General features: G+C 36.5%; 1 protein-coding gene across 1 annotated transcript in view; it reads right to left on the minus strand.

Moving 5' to 3' along the window:
• The window catches only part of LOC125239629 (dynactin subunit 1), an 89,923-nt gene that overhangs the window by 59,082 nt on the left and 8,340 nt on the right, over positions 1-22,501 (minus strand). The window contains exons 3-10 of the mRNA XM_048147248.1: positions 20,115-20,248; positions 14,716-14,748; positions 10,309-10,359; positions 6,950-7,061; positions 6,009-6,122; positions 4,487-4,684; positions 3,660-3,759; positions 1,350-1,460 (exon numbers count right to left, since the gene is read on the minus strand). Coding sequence (XP_048003205.1) covers positions 1,350-1,460; positions 3,660-3,759; positions 4,487-4,684; positions 6,009-6,122; positions 6,950-7,061; positions 10,309-10,359; positions 14,716-14,748; positions 20,115-20,248 — 853 coding nt within the window. The remainder of the gene's footprint in view (positions 1-1,349; positions 1,461-3,659; positions 3,760-4,486; positions 4,685-6,008; positions 6,123-6,949; positions 7,062-10,308; positions 10,360-14,715; positions 14,749-20,114; positions 20,249-22,501) is intronic.

Here is a 22,501-nt window from a genome sequence, read left to right on the forward strand (position 1 = left end):
CGTTTAAAGGAGGTCAAAAAAGACGAGTGGCGTGGGTAACAATTTGAGGCGAAGCCGAAAATTGTTATTAAAACGCCACGAGATTTTTTTGACTCAGTTAAACACCGTTGCATACAATACTTTTTCTACGACCATGCACTGAGTTTTTCATTGTTTTCTTGAATAATTTTCGTGAAATTCACACTGTTATTTTGACGCAAAGGTTTGCACTGTCAGCTCAGCTGCCCAAAGCCTTCCCGCGAACGCGCGCAGTATCGTTATAACAATGCGTTGCCATGGTTACAGAGCCAAACAATGCGTTTTCAGTTTTTTCGATACTGCGCGCATGCGCTGAAAGCCGTCGGACGCTGGCTTTGGGAATAGACTTTTATGTAGGGTTTTAAAGATCTATGCACGACCCTGTAAATGACGAATAACAGTTCGGGAGTAGAAAAAAAACATTTTGTTGCCCTGGATATCAAAAAGCATTTTTTTTTGTTTTTTAATCATTTTTTTGCCATTTCTATGTTTTCATATTTTTAACCCCCGACGCAAAAACGACGGGGTGTTATAAGTTTGACGTGTCTGTCTGTCTGTCTGTCCGTCTGTCCGTCTGTCTGTCTGTCTGTCTGTTTGTCTGTCTGTCTGTGTGTGTGTCTGTCTGTGGCATCGTAGCTCCCGAACGAATGAACCAATTTCGATTTAGTTTTTTTTGTTTGAAAGCTGAGTTAGTCGGGAGTGTTCTTAAGACATGTTTCATGAAAATCGGTATACTATGTCGCGGTCGGGGGCTTTTTAAAAATTTTAATTTTGTGGTTATGTCCAGATTACGAATGTTTTTATGAAAGTACTCAATTGCTCGTACTTTTATGATATTTGCATATCTTATATTTTAAACAATCATCGGTAATATTATTATATGTTATGCAAGATGAAAATAGATGTTCAACAAAAAATCAGATTAAATCTTAGAAAATCATTGATAGTTTCATGAATTGTGTGCATAAAATTAAATAGACTCAAAATCACTTTCTTAATCTAGGGCAACAAAACCACTGTTTTCATTTGATCAGCGTAATAATTTGAAAGTCAATTGACTAAGCATCAGATTTTTTTTTTTATCAAGAATACCTTCAACCATTGGTGTGACGAAAAAAAAGTTCCCGACTCACATTGTGCCTTTATAAATAAGAATACCGCATCTACTAGGCAATTTTTAGTTAAACGCAATTATCGTAAATAAATTACTGTCACTGTCAAAATGATCACACCTTGGTTTACAATAATTCTGTCTAAATAAAAATGGCGGTTTACATAGTGCCCTCGTAAAGCCCCTCTTTGCAAGCAAGTGTGATATAAACATTACTCACGCGTGTTCCCCGAGGCCTCCATCTCCGCGCGCATGAGTTGCAGGTCTAAAGTGGCCTCCTCCAGCTTTTCGCGGCAGGATTCCAGCTCCAATTGGAGAGCTTCGGCGCGCTCTGAAAAAAAAAAATAAAATAGATAATCAAACTATCAGTATCAACAATAATATTAATAAGTACGGTATACAAGGTTCATCATTCTCCTTGCGTTATCCCGGCATTTGCCACGGCTCATGGGAGCCTGGGGTCCGCTCTGACAACTAATTCCAAGATTTGGCGTAAGCATTAGTTTTACGAAAGCGACTGAATCTGACCTTCCAACCCGAAGGGTAAACTAGGCCTTATTGGAATTAGTCCGGTTTCCTCGCGATGTTTTCCTTCACCGAAAAGCGACTGGCAAATATCAAATGACATTTCGCACATAAGTTTCGAAAAACTCATTGGCACGAGCCGGGTTCGAACCCGCGACCTCCAGATCGAAAGTCGCACGCTCTTACCGCTAGGCCACCAGCGCTTCTGGAAAAATAAACGTAAGAATCTTTAATTAAGTATTATCAAAGACATATGTAACTCCGTATAGACGGATACAGTCTAAGAAAAAAACGTACCTCAAAAGTTTTTTTGAGTCAAAACCATACAGAAAAAGGTACGGTGACCTAGATGTCGTTACACCTTTGGGGAACGCTCGGCTAGATGGCGCTAATATTAATATTTGACATTTTAACACATCAAGCTAACAATATGGGCCAAATTGTCAAAACTGAGGTTCAAAAGTTTTAAGCTTGTGTCGAGAGATGGCAGTCTATGCACTGTGATTACACATTTTACTTTGACAGTAACTCTCTATAATAATCATTGATGTAAAGATAATAATCGATCCTGTTTGGTATTATTAAGAGCCCATAGCCCCATATTATTAGGAGAACCTCTCTCAAAACTGTTGGATAGTCTTTGACACTTAGTCAACTATAATATTTCATTACACTTCACGTTTAGTTAACTGTAATAATTTCAAAAATAGAACTTCATACAAGTTCTTTACTAATTTGCGGTACCTGGCACATTTTTCTGCATCTGAAACACGTTTTTTTTTATTTATCGCGTTATCTACCAATCAGAGATCGTTATTAGCAGTTTCGTCCATTGATGATGAAGATGATGACTCATAGAAAAAGTATTGTATACAATAGTGATATAAGTAAGCTTTCCACTCTCGTACCGTACTATTAGGCCACTCAGCAAGCTTCGTGGCCTAAACATGGTACTCGACTGAAAAGCTTTGTATTAAATCACGATTGTATAAAATACTATTTCGTGCCTATGTTTTTTTTTAATAAGATAAAAATTTGAAAACATAGAATGTTTTAAATATCGGTCCAACTAGGGTTGCAAATAGAAAAAAAAACAAATGTTTTTTTTTTCAGAATTATGAAAAAAAACATGAAAAAAAACCAAGCACCATGGTTTCTTTTCTAAATATGGTTTTTTTTTTCAGATGAACAAATAATACGACAGTAACGGTTTTTCGTGATTTGTAACGTGTCAATAACAATTACGTACATTTTAATTCGATAAACATTCAGTATACAAACATTTATTGGGGAATCCCCGATGCGGCGTGGAGAGGCGGTGGTGTTGCCAACAGTAAATAGCGATAACTACTAACCACAGATTGTGTAAATGTTAGTTTTATAAACCAGAAATTAAAGCTACGAAATTAAATTTGTTTAATAGTTTACATAAAGTCTAAAAAACCGTATAAAAGTATTAACTGTTCTGCATATTTTGAGATTTACACCTTTAGAAAAAAAACATACTCCAAAAAAAAAACTGTTTTTTTTCACGGTTTTTTTTCATGTTTTTTTTTTCAAGCCAGAAAAAAAACCGTTTTTTTGCAACCCCTAGGTCCAACTTTGTCAGAAGATTATTTTTATATGACTCACCTATGGCGCGGCATTTTGAGTGTGTCATGACCGCCCCTAGGCGAGTGTTTTATTGCTGTAATGAGTGTAATGTGTACTTATTGCTGTATTGTTGTGCTGTCTACTTTCATTAAATTATTAAAGCTCGGCCACACATGCGCGTTTTGAGAGCGTAGGTGGAGCGCAATGATAGCGGTGCGCCGGACGAACGCTGGCGTTGCGCCCAGCGGACGCCGGCGGGAATTAACCGGATTGCGAGCGGAACTCCAACGTTCGTCCGGCGCACCGCTATCATTGCGCTCCGCTAACGCTACGCTATCAAAATGCTTTATGTGTGGCTGAGGCTTTAGTGCAAATTTGGTTTCCCAGAGTATGTATTTCCACTTATTCCTACCTTCGGCCATCTCCTTGTCGAGTGCTGCCATCTCGGCCGCCTCTTGCAACTCTGCAGTTTCGTCGTTATGGTTGTCCAGGGCCTCTTGAGCTTCGCGGACCTGATCAACAAGTAAACAATACATATTACAACATGTCTTAAATATTAAAAATATTTACCATTTCTGCCTTAACTTCCAAGAAACCTCACCTATTTTAATAAGAATAAGAAAAATAGTTATTATTCAGTATCTAGTATCTAACGCATAAAGACGGGCATTTTCGAATCACATTTTTTTTTAATGTGGGTAAATTTTATGTTTTCCCTACTCAGAATCACGAGCCCTTTCGATCTAGGATAAAAACGAGAGACAAAAAAATGGTCCCAAAATGTTGTATCATTTTGCATACTTTCCACTTTGTAACCGATGTGCAAAGTGTTTGAAAAATAGTAAAGAAGTGGAAAAATTTTATCTGAGACGCTTTTTTCCGCCTAGTAAGATCGAAAGTGCTCGTAGAATCACATTTTAGTAGGAAAAACATTTTTACCTATTTTAGGGAAAAAGTTATTGAATCTTTATTCTAGAAAACGCCCAGACACAAATAATATCTTATTTTTTACACTTACTTAGGTAATTTTCTTTGTCATTCCTTCCTCGATATGTATTGTAACTCTCCCATATTGCTTCGCCTTTTTTACAATTACAACTTGTAATTCCTCTAAAATACTTTTTAATAAGAACATACAAGAAGAAAACTTATATTAACAAGTAACTAAGGCTAAAAGACACTCATTACTGAAAAAGATAATTTTTTCTTTGTCATTCCTCGACGTATAACAGTACTCACCTCTTGCTTCGCCCTCTGTAAGTCCCTCTGCAGTTGCGCTTGCGATTCCATAATGCGCGCTTTGAACTCATTGGCCTGTTCCAACTGCAGACGCACGCGTTCCAACTCGCGGAGACGCTCGCGATCCTCGGCGCGTTTTACTCGTAGCGTTTCGAGTTTCTCCTTTAGGTCTTCTACTTCGGATTTTAGTTGGGTTATCTGAAAAACAATAATGGATATTAATTTAAACGACTAGGGAACAAATCAAATTATTTTATTGAATATTTTTTGATTTGTTCTTTTTCAAGTAGTCACACAAATAAATTATAAATTGAAATAGATATCATACACGAAAGAAAAAAAAACGACAAGGCCCACTGGTGGCCGAGCCGGGAATCGAACCCGGATCTTCAGCTTCCGCGGCTAACGTCATTACCACTAGACTAGGTGGGCGGGTGGAAATGGAACTATTTTTTTATAATACCAACACTTAACTTAACTTATAAATGCATGCACGTTTCTTAGAAATAAACAGATTAAATTTTAATTTTTTTTTTTTTAACTGTTCTTTTATAAGTGTCAAAATCTGTCAAAATAGTTGCCACATGCCAAACGGTTTACATATATTTGCCCCTATTGTTTTCTACTCTTTTTTGCCAGCCTGTACATTTCATGTTTTACTCAAGTTTAATAAACAAAATTTCTTCTACTCCATGTAACACTGTCCTGTCACGGTCGCCAAATAAAATCCATCACTTTACCTCTTGTTGTGCTTGTGTTGGCCAGCCTGTCTTCAGCGTGAGGTGTTGGGTCTGGCGAAGTGATGCTCTGACCCGATGTGTATTGCCATAGTGGGTGAATCAACTTTTTCTTGCTTTTTGCAAGAATTGCCCATACTTATTATTACCTCTACTTTTGTGAGTTTTAACCTGGTCATCGTGAATAAAGATCCTTATTTTTATTTTACATTAGGGATTAAAAAAAAAAATTTACAATTAAATCTATATGTGACCCAGTGGAAGAGACACTTTCTTCATACAAAAGTGAGGGACAGCTATGTCCACTGGGTCATTGCTCGAAATTAGGTAATAAAATGGCAAATCCTATAAAAACATGATGTATTGCATAGCTTGTATATCTGTTTTTAATATAATAAGTATAAACTAATTACACTAAATCCAAATCCAAATTAAATTTTCTGACCACATGTAGTCGAAGTATGCGTAATTTTGCTGGCAAAGGAAAGTTGATTCACCCGTATACACGAACGATTCATTCTCACATGTGTTGCGTACATACACGGCGCACACACATACATACCGCGCGGCGTACTTTTGTTAGAAGAGTTACTACTGTGTACTGCGGAGTTAGTCTCCACAGAGGCAGTCTAGTTGCTATGGTTACCTCTTGTTGTGCTTGTAAGTTGGCCAGCCTGTCTTCTGCGTGCGGAGTCGGGGCTGGCGAAGTGATGCTCTGTCCTGGCGTGTATTGCAGAGTTAGTGTCTCCAACTCTCCACGGAACCAGTCTGGTTGCTATGGTTACCTCTTGTTGTGCTTGCAAGTTGGCCAGCCTGTCTTCAGCGTGTGGTGTCGGGGCTGGCGAAGTGATGCTCTGCCCTGGCGTGTATTGCGGAGTTAGTGTCTCCACAAAACCAGTCTGAAAAAAAACATGAATAAAATTAACACTTTCCGAACTTCAGGGTGGAAAATTCTACAATCTTAGAATCGAACAATCCAAATTTTTCATCACCTGAAGTCTGAACGCAACTTCGACTACGTAGAATTGAAATTTGGTAATTTTCCCAGCATCAAAATACGTCCATAACAGATTTTGTATTCGGTTCAATAGGAAAGGCAACTGCCGTTTATCTATAGAAACGTTTTACCGTTTCTTTCATTACAGATCGACATAATAGGAAATTATAGTACATTACGATACAAGTGCGTAAAAAAGGAAGTTCGAAACGAGTGGCGATAAATTAAAACACGACCGAAGGGAGTGTTTTAAATCGGCACGAGTTACGAATTTCCTTTTCGCACGTTTATCGTACGACGTTTTTCAGTACAGGTGAGCCTCCGAAGTTTCGACCTGCCATAAAATGAACCACTTCTCGCACTAGCGCGTAAAAAAAACACCATCTGTACTGAAAAATAACATTACATTACATTACATTATAGTAGTAGTAGTAGTAACTCTTTATTGTACAAAAACACATTAAAAAAATAGCATACATTGAGATGTGAAGTACAAAGGCGAACTTATCCCTTTGAGGGATCTCTTCCAGTTAACCTTTGAGTAAATAAGAGAGAAAACTTGAAGAGGGTAACAAATTTCGCAATTAGAATTATTATTAATTCCGCATTATTTAATGTATAATTACCATAACCGCTTTATTTAACTCTTCTTGATATTTCAATTATTGTAAACATCAAAAGCAAAAACTTATTCAACCAACGGAGCGGCAGCTGATTTATAGTACTCACCTCGACAAATGACGCGCGCTTCGCCGCCTGGTCGGGCGACGCGGCTCGCTCGGCCGTCGGCGAAGCATACGAGGTTAGCGACTGGCGACTGCTCGCTAGCGAAGTGCGTGAGCTGAAATTTATTATGTGATGTAACTCAGAGAAATGAAGTAACGGATAGTACTGCCCCCATAGCGTGTGGGTGAATCAACTTTTTCTTATCCATCATTAACAACATTTTAATTTAAGGATTTATATTTAGCAAAGTCGATTTTTTGTGACCACCAGAGTCGGTGCAAGTAAGGCTGGTTTTGGTGTCACTCGGATCCGCACGAGCAATTTATTTTATTCAAGTTGATAATCAAAACCAAGTGCGGGTAGTTCGAAAAACTCGCGCGGCTGTCAGAGGGTGTTGATGTCATTTCAAGCCAGTCTTCTCCGAGACCACGGGGACAACGCCGTCCCTGAAACGTTGGAGGTCAGTTTAATATGTAATCATACGCGAATAAGTCCCGATTTTAAAAATAATTATGTGTAATAATCGTAAAAGTTTAAAACAGTGTTCTATGAGTGTTATTCTTTCTAATCTTCTGGTTGAAATAGAGTAACAACAAGAAATAGTTGATCCACCCAAGTAATTGTACAGAAAAATAGCATAATACATTTGAAGCACTGAAAAAGAAAACAAGAAATGCAAAATAAAGAACGCGCTGCAAATACGATACATGAGTGCATACTTATTTCTAAAATAACATTAATAATACAAGGTAAAAAAAAAAGTTTAAAGGCATATAATAGACATCGTATTCCAGTTAGGAAAAAGAAAAGCATTTTTAAAATGAAGAACATTAATATTAATTGCCTGTTTTCCAAATATTTGCACGCCTGCATGCAGACTGAATACACGGATTTATTTATTTTGTAACACCTTATAACTGTGTTCTATGCAAATAAATTCTTTGAATCTTTTTGAATCTTCAAACAACAACAGTCTCTACTACGCACTTTTTTTTACTTTTTTTTCTTTTTCCTATTAAGAAAACGGTAAAATTTTACTGAAAACTTAAATATACAGCAGTATCTAATATTTTTCGAGAACAAGCTTTAATACAGGATTTAAAAGAACAGAAAACTATAATTTACATTGAGGCTACTACAATAAATAAGCTAGACTATAGCAAGAACTGTAACCCAGAAAAAACTTCTTTCAAAAATTATGTTCACTAAAACAGCGAAAAATAAAAAAAAAGCTTAAAATATATTGGGCTGTCTTTCCGTAGCAGAAACATACTACTCAGTTGAGACTATTCATAAGCATAGTTCAATAAGTTTTTTGCAAAAAAAAAAAACATTTTTGTCACAAGCTTTTATCGCCGACTGTACCTTTCTTTCAACAGTCATCTACTGCTCTCCGAGACGTTTCTAAAAACTCGATGGGGATACGACGTTTCATAGGAACTCTCCTATGACCACCTTTCTGCTCCATCATCAGATCAGCTCCATGATACCATAATATTACATTGTCACGTGATTTACATATGTATGTGTGCAAAATTTCAGCTCAATCGGCATCCGGGAAGTGGGTCAAATTTAGCTTCTACGTTTTGACGCACTACATACTAACAAGGCAAGTTGAATAAAAGCTTGTAAAAAGTATGTAATCTAATGTAATCTAATAAATATTGTATTTTCCGTTTGGCCATACATATAGAACGAAACAAAACCATATAAAAAAAATAATCGTCCAAGCATATGATACAATGCGTGTACTGCGCATAGCGTGCATACTCGTATATAGTGACATCCCACGATTAAAGGTACCTTATGGCTTTACCAAAGACATATATCTACTTACCTAGGAACCATTGAGAAAAAGCAAAGAGAATCAAGTATTATAGAGAGTTACTGTCAAAGTAAAATGTGTAACCACAGTGCATAGACTGCCATCTCTCGACACAGACTTGAAACGTTTGAACCTTAGTTTTGACAATTTGGTCCATATTATAAGCTTGATATGTGTTAAAATGTCAAATGTTAATATTAGCGCCATCTAGCCGAGCGTCCCGTAAAGGTGTAATGCCATCTAGGCCACCGTTCCTTTTCCTGTATAGTACTGAGGTACGTTTTTGTCTTAGACTTTATCTGTCTATACGGATTTTTTTTTATGAAATAGGCAGCAAACGAGCAGACGAGCCGCCTGATGGAAAGCAGTCATCGCCGCCCATGGACATAGTAACATCAGGGGAGTCACCTATGCGTTGCCGACCTTTAAGAACCCTAAATACCTGCTTCTTGAAGAACCCCATGTCATAGCGCAAGGGGAACACCTCAGAAGGTAGCTCATTCCACAACTTGCATGTTCTGGGCAAAAACGAGCGAGAGGCCCGTTTGTTTTTGGTTTGCCACGTATCTAGAAAGTGAGGATGAACTTTGTTTCTTTGGCGGAAGGTGCGGTGATAAAAGATATTACATATGTCTTTGGAAAAAGGTATGGTCAACTAAATAGCGCTATACAATTTTAAGTATCTATAGCGCTATTTAGTTGTATGCGTATAACAGCTAGATGGCGCTAATATTAATATTTATCAATGTTAACACATATCAAGTTTAGAATATGGGCCAAATTAGCAAACTGAGGTTCAAAAGTTTTAAGCACGTGTCGAGAGATGGCAGTCTATGCACTGTGATTACACATTTTACTTCGACAGTAACTCTCTATATACGTAATCCTCTTTGGTTTTACTATAATGCTGTGTAATTTATTTGTCTATTAAATACAGTTCATATACATACAATCACGCCTGTATCCCATAAAGGGGTAGGCAGAGCACATGAACTACTCAAGTTTCAGTGTCACTCTTGGCAAAAAGGGGTTGAAAGAAAACGAAACTGTGACACTGCAGTGACAGGTTGCCAGCCTCTCGCCTACGCCACAATTTAACCCATATCCCACAGTCGACTTCTACGACACCCACGGGAAGAAAGGGGGTGGTGAAATTCTTAACCCGTCACCACACGGGCACATATATTAATCATATATTAATGACTTGCTTATGTGGTGACGGGTTAAGAATTTCACAACCCCCTTTCTTCCCGTGGGTGTCGTAGAAGGCGACTATGGGATATGGGTTAAATTGTGGCGTAGGCGAGAGGCTGGCAACCTGTCACTGCAATGTCACAGTTTCGTTTTCTTTCAACCCCTTATTTGCCAAGAATCACTGAAGCTTTAGTAGTTTCATGTGTTCTGCCTACCCCTTTATGGGATACAGGCGTGATTGTATGTATGTATGTATATTAATGACTTAAAAATGCAGTACTATGCGACAGCCATAAGGTACCTTTTCTCGCGGAGTCACAGTGACGTCTATAAACGTCGTTACCTCGACATGGAGAGTGTGCCCTTCGGCGCAGGCGTCGTCTTTCGCCGCACCCTTTATCATAATGTTATGTTATTTTTGTTAGTTTTAGTTAGAGTTACTGATACAGTTCATTGACCTTCCTACACGAAAAATTACAATGAGGAGGCACACCCAAAGGTTATAATCAGAGATCGGATTTTTGTGCGTCATCTCATACTAAAAGCACATCTCGGTCACTGGCGGTCAAATATATGAAATAAGCGCGTTCCTAGCACACATTCTAAGCTCGTGTAGGTGAACGCGTACCATGCTTGTGTGAGTGAGATATGACAGGTCGACTGTTCGCGTTTTTGACATGCGGTAACTGTGAGGTAACCGAGAGGGGGTGGGCGGCACTTTCAGCGGGGAGCGGTAGTGGCCATACTGTACGATAGTACTCTTTATTATACTGTGCTAAAAGTCATTAAAATGACGTAAGTCACTAAGAATGTCGCAAATCCGTCCGATCTCTGGTTATAACAGATGGAGCCACCCTATTACTCCATTGCACTTGCATTGCACAGATAAAGAATTTCATACGTGAGAGAAGATGATATATTTTTTCTCTCTCTCACATATGAATGACAGTGACATGCCTAGACACTTGCACAGGCGCCACCTGGCGGGATAAAATGTCAGTGTGCCTCCTCATAAGACTAGTTTAGATATGGACATAGAGAAATTGTAGGCTGTAGAGCATTGTATTTTTCGTCAGTGACATCTAGTGTCTAGTAGTAGCATTGTTAAATCCGCTAATTGACGCTAGGTGTCGACTGCGAGAATCATAAACATTTTGGTAAGAAATATGATGGATTCACAGTATTTTCTCTATTTTTAGGCATTTTCGCGCGAACAATCACAATTTTTTTTCTAATGTGGGTAAATTTTATGTTTTTCTAACTCAGAATTACGAGCCCTTTCGATCTAGGGTAAAAAACAAGAGACAAAAAAATGGTCCCAAAATTTTCTATTATTTTGCATAATTTCCACATTGTAACCGCTGTACATAGAAAGTGTTTGAAAAATAGTAAAGTGAAAAAATTAAATTTGGGCCGCTTTTTTAGGATGGAAAGGGCTCGTGATTTTGAGTAGAAAAAACATAAAATTTAACTATTTTAGAAAAAAAGTTTTAGAATCTTTTTTCGCGAAAATGCTTTTATACCAAAACGATCATATTTTGAAAGCGACGTTTTTAGTGACAAATCGGCAGTTTTTCATTTGATTTAAATGCTAATGTATACAAAGGTCAATGATTACATTGTAATTCTGATAAAAATATAGTAAAAAGGTAATTAAATTAATAATAAAAAGCTCATTTTAATACGAATTTCGTTAAAAAAAGTAACAAATTTATTATACCCAAATACTATATTTTTTAAACAGTTTATTAAAGATTATTAAATAATAAATTAATAATATGTAAAATTAATATTGTCTAACACGAACATAGAAATATTAAAACATAAAATAATTAGACATTTTTTTACTAAACTCTTAATGGGCGGGCATTTTCACAATTTGAGTCCCCCAATTAGCGTAAGTTATTGTTAACAAAAATTAACTCGCTGTCAGTTTTGTGACGACAATTAAGCATAAAATCTGTCTAAAAATTTACTTTTTTCATATTCTCAATGTGGATCGCTACAGTTTATGTAATTAACACAAAAGCAATATTTTTATTGAAATTTCATGCTTAATTATCCTCACAAGACTGTGAGTGAAAGTGAGTTATTTTTTCTTAGCAACTTACGCTAATTGGGGGGTCCCAAATTCTGAAAATGCTCTGAAATACTTAGGAATCTAGTAAGAAAAGTAAAAAATGGTCAAAATAACAATTATGTGCTGTTCATTTACATGTGTAGTAATATTATTTACGGAACATAAAGAATACACGCATCCAAATTAATGAGAAAAAAATAATTAGTTAGTTACGTAATAGAAAATTATCTAAATGTCCAAATCATAGGCTTTGTATTTATGTTATCCACAACTTAATAACAAATGTTTTTGATAAACACACCAGCCCTTACTAGGATTCGAACCCGGCTCCTCCTGATTTGAAGACAAGAAAGCCGTCAAAGAAATAAGGCAGCTTACTTACTTATACGAATTTTATACGCGACATTTGTCTTGAGAACGGCACATAAAATAATATTATAAAATTATTAAAATTAATAATGAAACGCCTATGCTTCAGCTATGGGAATATCCGGAGGGTTTTTTTTTTATGATTTAAACTATATGTCACAATCACAAGATTTATTATATCAGAAATTGCAGGATTTATCTAATTTATCCAACACAGAGTAAACACAAACTCACTCGACCAAAGTTAACCAAGAGGTCCTCGCTTCGAGCTGGATCACCACCTTTTATAGCCTCTGGTAGTCAGGTAGCAACCCGGACTAGTTCCACCTGGTTACTAACTCACCCCTCATTAACTAATGACTTGGTAGCTAAATAATAACCACGTTGGTGGAGGAGGCGGCTTGTTACAATAAAGACCTCAAAAGCTGATTTGGACATCAACATGATAATTTTCTATTGACTGAGCGTAGATATAATCGTAGTACTAGTTATAGACGCTCGAACAAGAAAAAAAGACATACAGACACTAAACTACACATCTATTTTATACTAGTGTGGGCTGGGATCGTCATAACATAAGTTAACTATAAAACTCCCGTGAGACTCATACATATTTAATAGTTATTTGTTTTACAAGGGGGCAAAGTCGTTGTTTAACCGCACGTGCCAATATTGATACCCGAGCAAGCGAAAGATTCCGATATTGAACCGCGAGCGTAGCGAGTGGTTCAAAAAGTGGAATCTTGAGCGTTGCGAGAGTATCAAGGCACGAAGGTTAAACAAACTTTGCCCCCGAGTGAAACACAAAATTTTTCACCACACCAACACGAACAAAATATAAAACATCAAAATAAATGAAATCCATCCATTAATTCAATATTTATGATTTAAAATCATCATTTATAGGTAAAATCTAGCAGCCAGATTAAGACATTGAGTTAAACTTTGTATGAAATTACTTTGCCCCGTTGTGGATAAAATGCAATTTTGATATCTGTTTTCGAATAGCAAAGAAAGCCTTTACCAGTTGGTGTGGTGAAAAAATATTTTATGGGTATGCGTCGCGCTCTCGACATGTAAAGGCGGGGTCGCTACTCTTGAGAAAGATCCTCGAAAATTGGATCGAAACATGTCGAACGCTATATCGACTTAATGCGTGAGTAACCCGCTTAAAATATTTTTAAATAACATAAGTTCATAAAAAATACAGTAGATGTAGTGTAGGGACGCCCGGCCGGAGGCAGGGGGGCTGTGTATCACTTGTTGTGTTCATTCAGCCCATAAAAAAAACAATAATGTCTAATGAAATAAAACTATGGAATCGGATTATATCGCGTATAATGAATTTACAATTCATCCCGACGTTTCGAACACTTTACAGCGTTCGTGGTCAACGGGTGACTGAGGAGAAATTACAATGTGCAAAAGCTACCCACATACAAAAAATATTAATGAACCATGACCATAAATAATATAGATTTTTAAGGCAGGTTCACACACTGTTAACAAAGCTAGTTATACAATATTCAAAAGAAATTACAATTACTATCTTAACCTCGTGGTGCCCAATGTACTTTCTAAAGTACATAATGGTTTCAATGGAATTTTAACTTTCATGTATACAAATAAAATATAATTTCTTTTGTTTCTAAAATTTTTCGAACAATTTAAATTGAATTCAATCTCAACTACAATAAGAATCAAAATTCCCTAGCAAAAATTTTGTATGGTGGGCGCTACGAGGATAAAACAATTAATTAATTAATCTATACAAAACTGACAAAAACAAACTGCAAATGTCCACCATACAACACAAATGCCTCACAGTCTTGACGAGTCTTCGTAGTGTTTGTTATGTGTGGTGTAGTGTATGCGCGTTCTTAGGTGGTCGCATTTTAATGTATGGGATGGTATGATCTTATTATATTCCAGCAGTTCTCGAAAAGTTTGTACAAAAATTAAGGAAAAAGTTAAATTTGTTTTTATTATTCCTACTTTGTTACCAAGATTATTTTTATGAATTGAGATTTTAGTAAGTTTTATTTCGTCGTTAAGGTTCTCTAGTATGTATATTTTCTTAATTATAACAATTATCCTGTATATATCTTACGAAAGTCGAAATATATTACTAAAAGTTGGTAACAAAATAGGATCAATTAAAATTTGCTGACGTGGCTATGTACAAAGTTGCCGGGAATTGCTCATTTAATCTATTAATAAATATAAATAGATATGACGATCTCACCCCACTAGACACCGCAACCAGTGCAAGATACTACAGTGGTGGTACAGATTACTCACGTGGTGGGTCTAGAGCGCTGGGCCACTGTGATACTAGCGGAGAAAACACACGGTTAGAACCCACACTACTCTACTACTGACCATAGACTAATTCTATTTCATTTTTAATGGCACTATGCTTGACGCAGACTATCGTCACTACTTTGAAAAAATCTCGTATCTCACGCTGCTCCTCAAAGTTAAAACGCAGTAAGTCTATATGCATTCCATACATACTTACTATAATTTACTTTTTATTGACAGACGAAGATACAAGTTTTTTTAAAAGTAGTGACGATATGATGATCCGTTCCGTTAATTAAAAAAAATATATCTGATAACCTCCTATGGCACTGTTCCCACCGCGAGCTAGTAAGCTATGAGCTATCGGCTATAAAAACGAACAAAAGATAATCACTCCCGTGCAAATAAAAGAGACGGCGATATTGATAGCTCACCGCTGGGCGAGTAACTATAAACATCGCCGTGTCTCTTTTATTTGCACGGGAGTGATTATCTTTTGTTCGTTTTTATAGCCGATAGTTCATAGTTTACTAGCTCGCGGTGGGACCACTGCCTAAGGCTGCGTCATACAACTTAACAATACAATTTTTAAATTAAAAAAAACCGGACATAGTGGACCGATTTCCCAACAAACATGGCAAGAACACTCTCGTAAATTCAGCTTCTAAATGAAAAAAAAAACTAAATCTAATTCGGTTCATCCGTTCGGTGGCTACATTGCGACAGACAGACACATACATTTCTAAATAAAAAAATGTGTATCAAAAAAGCCCAAAAACATTTAACAATATCAGTTAACTGCCATAGGGATCACCATAGCCAGCGTCAAATTCATTTATTTTCGTAAGCGACATCTAGTGACAAGTAGCGGAATTATCAGTACCGCTACTTGACACTAGATGGCATGACGAACGAAAACCAAGCGAAGAACACACGGTTAGAACCCACACTACTAATAGTAGTACTATCTACTTATGAATTTTACAACTAAAGTAGTTTACACACTTTCAAAACATCTGACAAGTGGGTTTTGAGATTGTGTCTAAAACCGTCATTAACAGTAACTAAAGAAAAAACAATCGATATATGTAGAGTCAACCAAATCTTGGCACTAAATAGCGTCCTTGCGTTATTCCGGCATTTGCCACGGCTCATGGGAGCCTGGGGTCCGCTTTGACAACTAATTCCACGATTTGGCTAAGGCACTAGTTTTTACGAAAGCGACTGCCATCTGACCTTCCAACCCGAAGGGTAACTAGGCCTTATTGGGATTAGTTCGGTTTCCTCACGGTGTTTTCCTTCACCGAAAAGCGACTGGCAAATATCAAATGACATTTCGCACATAAGTTCAGAAAAACTGATTGGTACGAGCTGAAAATTGATAGAAAATGTAGGGGCGAAAAGAAAATTTAATTCTCATAGAAAATTTGAATGTCACGCCATTTTTTGCAGGGTTCGAGGATATATATCAATGGATATATATCAAGATATATATCCGATAAACATCGGATATATATCCAGCGGCGTTCGACAATATATATCAATGGATATAAATATCCGATATTTATCATTTGTTTATAAACATTGCAACACAAAAATGGTTTTTAAAAATGTTACATTGTTAAAAATATAGTTTTTTGTGTTTGTTACTGATTTTTTACTAAATGTTATGTTTTTTAGTAGAAATTTCCTTATTTAAAGTTGTATTCATAAATAGTGCAACAAAATAATATGCCTTCCATACAAAATGGATATATATCAAAGTGGATATATATCCGATATATATCATAAATATCCGATATTTTGATATTTATTATAAATATCGGATATTTTCGAACCCTGATTTTTTGTGCCAAGTTTTGGTTGACCGTCTATAATTTCCATTATTTAGATTTAGACAAATGTAAGGAGTAAACTCAAAGACGAGATCGTCTCAAAATCCACTTGTTCAAATAGATTTATATTGGAAATGGAAAATAAATCTCTACAGGCATAGTCCATACAGAACAATGTGCCTCGCGAAACACCTCGATCTGTGTAGACATGCCCTTATATTAAGAGTCCCGTGAAACACCAGTATAGTTAAAGAAATAAGCTACTAAATGTTAATTTAGCTCTAAAAAGGGTCAGAATAAAACACATTTTCTAGACACATACTACACCGTGTTTTTTTTGTTTTCCGTTAAATTCGACATGTCGTTAGGTAGGTTCATTATCAGGAACCAGCCTGTATATCGTCACTACTTTTAAAAAAACTTGTATCTTCGTCTGTCAATGAAAAGAAAATTGTAGTAAGTATGTATGGAATGCATATACACTTACTGCGTTTTAACTTTGAGGAACAGCGTGAGATACGAGATTTTTTAAAAGTAGTGACGATATCACTTTTAGTTAAATTCGCAAAAAAAATTCTTTTCGTCGTTTTCATACATAATAAATGAATTAATTAGTGTGAAAGAACCTTAAGAATAATATTCAAGTTAGTGTCAAGTGATTGACGGCACATGTCAAAAAAAAACATTGGGAAGTGGTAAAGGCTGTCACACACGTTCAGTAATTATTTTTATTTTATTAATAACTCGATAACCGTAAGAGTTAAGACGCTAATTTCTTAGAGAAATTAATTGTATTTAGTTTAAAGAACCATCCTTTAAAGTTAACGGAATTCAATAAAAACAGGGTGTATGTGGCACATAATATGTATTGATCCTAAGATTCTAAATCTAAATTTTTGTCTTAAATTCAATAGTCACTTTAACAACCATATCAATTTTCACGTGGAAAAGATACTGTCAAATAGAGACTTGAACTCACGATCCCAAAAAGGACGCAATCAAAAAAAGTTGAGAAACAGTCTCAGCCAAGGCTCATCAACTCTTAAATATATTCTAAGCTTAATAACATCAATTTGGACACTATTTGCTTGTTAAAATTTTGCCCATTTAAAATCCTATTGAATACACGGTGCTCGTGAGCATTACAATGGATTTTAACCACGCATTTCTGAGGCCAAAAGAATTTTTTTTTATACACAGATGAAAAAAAAATTGTAATTTTTTTACTTTTTTTTTAAATGTATTTTCACATAAAAATTAAATTTTATTCATAAAACTGGCACTTAAAAAGAGTTTTAACGTTTTTTTCATCTAAAAACCTAATTTTTGAAAGGTTTATATCTCAATTTTTGAGACTTTTCTCCATAATGGCATCAACGCCGTTAAAAAAGCCTTTTGTACTGAGTAAGATTTTTTTTTTAATTGGTAGTAACTCTGATACTAGGCGAAATCCAGAAAAGTATTTATGACATTTTAGTCTCAAAATGGGATCAGGAATATGCTGTTAAAATCTGTCGCAACGCTTACGAATACCGTGCATAATTCTAGCAACTTTTCCGGCTATTTTAATTCTAACATTTTTATTTCTGGCAACACTAGCGGTAGACTGGCAATACAAAAGAAAAAGATGACTTGCTTGTAGTGAATGTATATTGTGTACCATTTTGTGCTCCTATCCGGGCTCGGAGTGGCTGGATGAGGACTGAGTGATAAAATAACTATAAACTGTTGTCTCGCTAGATTTTGCTTAAGAAAATAGAAATTTTAGTACTTTTGTACGAAAGTAAGGGACTGTCCACACTCAAGAGACGCATGTCCGCCGACGCGGAACGGACGTCAGCGCCACGCCGCTTGGATGTAATTAAAAAAAACGTCTCCTCAGTACATTTTGTATAGGAAGGACGCGCAAGGGACGTCGCTTGGCGCGCCCCAGTGGGGGCGCGTCTTACGTCTTTCCTATACAAAATGTACTGAGGAGACCTTTTTTTAAAATTACATTCAGGCGGCGTGGCGCTGACGTCCGTTTCGCGTCGGCGGACATGCGTCTCTTGAATGTGGATGGTCCCTAAAAGAGCTAATAGAATTTATACCATGTACCCGTTTAAAACACGCATGCTCTCGAGTTTCCTATGATAACGGTACCGTAGTATAACGGAAGTCTAAATACAATACATTGTGCAACAAGGGCAGGAAGTTGAATATTACTAACGAGAGTAAGTTAAATGGCGACGGCTTGCCGGAGCGATTCAAAGACTCGAGTTAGTAATATTCATACTCCCCGAGTTACACACAATGTTTTTCATCACACTCGCAATGTAAAAAATATGTAAATAGATATAAAAAAGTGAAGTACGGTACAAGAAATTTCATTATTCCCTTGGGAGAACGATTTTTCTATAACTCACGCTCCGCCTGCGTGCAATAGCACATTTAAAGTGCGGGTGTGATGAAAAATTATGGATAAAACATGGAGACGGCCGTTATACGACGGCCTATATACTAGTATATAGGACGTCATAAAACTAAAATGTCTCACAAAAGTTTAACGTCTATTTTGACATCAGCAGTAGGGTTAAAGGTTTTTAAACGATCCCCCGTATGTGTCTATAGCCCGGTCCACACAAAGCGAGACTGTGCTCACGCGGCAAGCGTGCTATGAAGACATGCCTCGGCCGAGGCATGCGCGCGTTTTGGTCGACCGAGCGACCTGCCTCAGCCGAGGCACGCCTACATTGGAAGTACAGATGGGCCGAATATGGACTTTGCCGAATACTAATATTACTTACTTACCGAACCAAACATTCAGCCGAATATTCGGTTACGCCATATTTTTTAAGAGGATTAATTCAAACTATTAAATGATTGATAATCGTTACATATGTTACTACTTATGTTTTTATGATTTAGTGGATAACTAAAACTTAGTTAAAACAACTCTGAAATTCTTCTCAACTCTTAAACTACGGTCTTTTTAACTTTAAAAAAAAAAACAATTGTATTTATATTTTGACTCACATGTTTCTCTTTTTTTAGCAGTTCCTTAAAAAACTACTAAAATAGGAGCTTATTATCCAATGAAATACGTAAGATCTTCATTAATTATTTACTTTGTTTATTCGGTAAATATTCGGCAATGCAACCTTATAATTCGGCCGAATACGAACAATTAAAAACTGAAGCCGAATATGTCGAATACCAAATATTTACCGAATAGGGAACTTGACTGTAGTTAAAATAAAATATTTTATACCATGCACAAAATAAAGCATCATAATTATAAGAAAAAACTGGACAGACGTTATTTTTAAATTCAATTTCTATTTAATAAGTCAGTCAGTAATATATAAAGTAACTGAGTTGACCGTGACGTCACTAAATTCGATTTCATATAAATTGCATATTAGCAAGTCGTTCAAATTCGTTTTGACAGTTCTTAAAAAGAAGCTGATTTGACTAGGAGGCAAGTAGCCTATATTCGGCTCATCTCTAATTGGGAGTTTGCCGCGTACATTGCCTCGTTGCCTCGCTGTGTGGACCCGGCTGATCCCATGTGAGACTCACCTGCTAAGCCGCCGGTTCGCGGCCGGCACCCGCGGCTCGTCCACAGAGGTGGTTGATGTCTCCATCGGGTTGTCTTCACCATCGAGCAACTGGATCTGCGTCTGGCGGACGAAAACACCGTAGTTTTCCTCGCACTGAAAAATATATTAATGATTGTTTATACTCAGCCTTAGGGTTGTAAATAGAAAAAAAACCAAATGTTTTTTTTTTTCAGAATTTTCAGATGAACAAATAATACGACAATAACGGATTTTCGTGAATTGTAACGTGTTTCAATAACAATAACGTAAATTTTAATTCAATTAACATTCAGTATACAAACGTTTATTGGGGAATTCCCGATGCTGCGTGTAGCGTGGAGAGGCGGTGGTGTTGCCAACAGTAAAAAGTGATAACTACCAACTACAGATTTCGTAAATGTTCCTTTTATAAGACCAGAAATTAAAGTTATTTGATTAAATTCGTTTAATAGTTAACATTAAGTCTAAAAAACCGTATAAAATTATTAACGACTTCAAAATTTTGAGATTTCGTACTTTAGAAAAAAAACATACTCCAGAAAAAAAAACTGTTTTTTTTCACGGTTTTTTCAAGCCTGAAAAAAAACCGTTTTTTTGCAACCCTACTCAGCCTAGCTACATATATGGGATCCATACATTCATACAATCACGCCTGTGTCCCATGAGGGGGTAGACAGAGCACATGAAACTACTCAAGTTTCAGTGCCACTCTTGGCAAATAAGGGGTTGAAGAACATTAAATAAATGTCATATACAAAGAAAAAGTGACCAAAGCCTCCAGTGCTCCGAGCTGGAATCGAACCAGCGTACTCCGCTTACCGGGCGAATGCCAGAACCACTCGGCTATCGGTCCACGAAAGCAAGGGTCGAAATTTCTAAGTATATGACATTTCCGAAGGCTCGTGGCGCCCTCTGGCCATCCCTGAGGTAGAACAGTATGGTTCGACCTCCTAGCCGAATCAACTCAGGTGATTACAAGCTAGCGAAGAGAGATGAGATTCCAGCTCGGAGCACTGGAGGCTTTGGTCACTTTTTCTTTGTATATGACATTTATTTAATGTTTATAACATAATAGTAGTGTTACTACTTAAAATAACAAGTTAAAATATTTTCTATGAAAGTAATTTAATTTGTTCTTAGAAGGGGTTGAAGGAATACGAAACTGTGTGTGGATCTATAGAATACATTATTTTTTTAACCCCCGACGCATAAACGACGGGGTGTTATAAGTTTGACGTGTCTGCCTGTTTGTCTGTGTGTGTCTGTCTGTGGCATCATAGCTCCCGAATGGATGATCCGATTTAGATTTTTTTTTTTGTTTGAAAGAGTTTCATGAAAATCGGTCAACTATGTCGCGGTTAGGGTTTTCAAAATTTTAATCTTGTGGTTAAAGTCGCCGTCAATAGAATTTGTGAACAATGTAAACAAACCTTGTAGTCAAAATTTCTTTAATTATATTCTAACTCATCAGATACTGGCTAAATCCATGTGTTGTTTAATCAATTCATCTCACATTATGATCCTCAACCTTTAAAATAATAAGATTGTGCTAAAATATTGATTTTTTATATAATGGTTTGTTTATATTGTTGAAATGTTCTATTGACAGCGATTTTAGGTTATTATTATTACCTCATAATTTTGATCATACACTGTAGCCAACTCATTGTCAAAATTATTCTCTTGACTGTCAGAAACTATAGTATCAATACTTTGCGATTTTTCCAAATTGATTATCCAGTTATGTGTAGCTATTTGAAAGTCAGGCAATGGTGGATTCCCTATTTCTAAACACTGACTTTTGGAAGTTTCTAAATCTGTTGGCTGCTCAGAAACACGCCAGCGGTCAGTACCTAAACTAAATGCATGAGGTATTGTCAAATCCTTCGGACCCTGAATATTCACCGTTCCAAAATCTGCCTCTGTATCAACAAGCCATCTTCCTGTCGCTACAACCAAGTTAGAATTCTCAATATTTTCCTTACATTTTAATATGTTTGATTTAGGTTCTATAAGCTGGTTCTCCAACACAGCTATAGCAAACTCAAGAGCAGATTTTATAGTCCGGGTACACAAATCGATACTATTTTTGGCTTGGTATATGGGTAGCGCTGCTAACCGACTCTCAGTTACAACTATAGCATAGTTCAAAGCAGCTCTTATAGCCTTATTACAGGTCTCCGCTCTGTGGTATGAGCATCCTTTTTTATTCGCCTTCATCAGAGCAAGACGGCATTCTGTGATAGCAATGGAACAGTTCAGCGCTGCTTTTACAATTTTGTAGTTTTCTCCGCTGTCATGAAATTGTTTGAACGGTTCAATGTCGCTTGGTATTGAAATATTTGGAAGAACAGACACAGTAAGTCT

Source organism: Leguminivora glycinivorella, chromosome 26 (genome assembly GCF_023078275.1).
Source record: "Leguminivora glycinivorella isolate SPB_JAAS2020 chromosome 26, LegGlyc_1.1, whole genome shotgun sequence".
Lineage (NCBI taxonomy): Eukaryota > Metazoa > Arthropoda > Insecta > Lepidoptera > Tortricidae > Leguminivora > Leguminivora glycinivorella.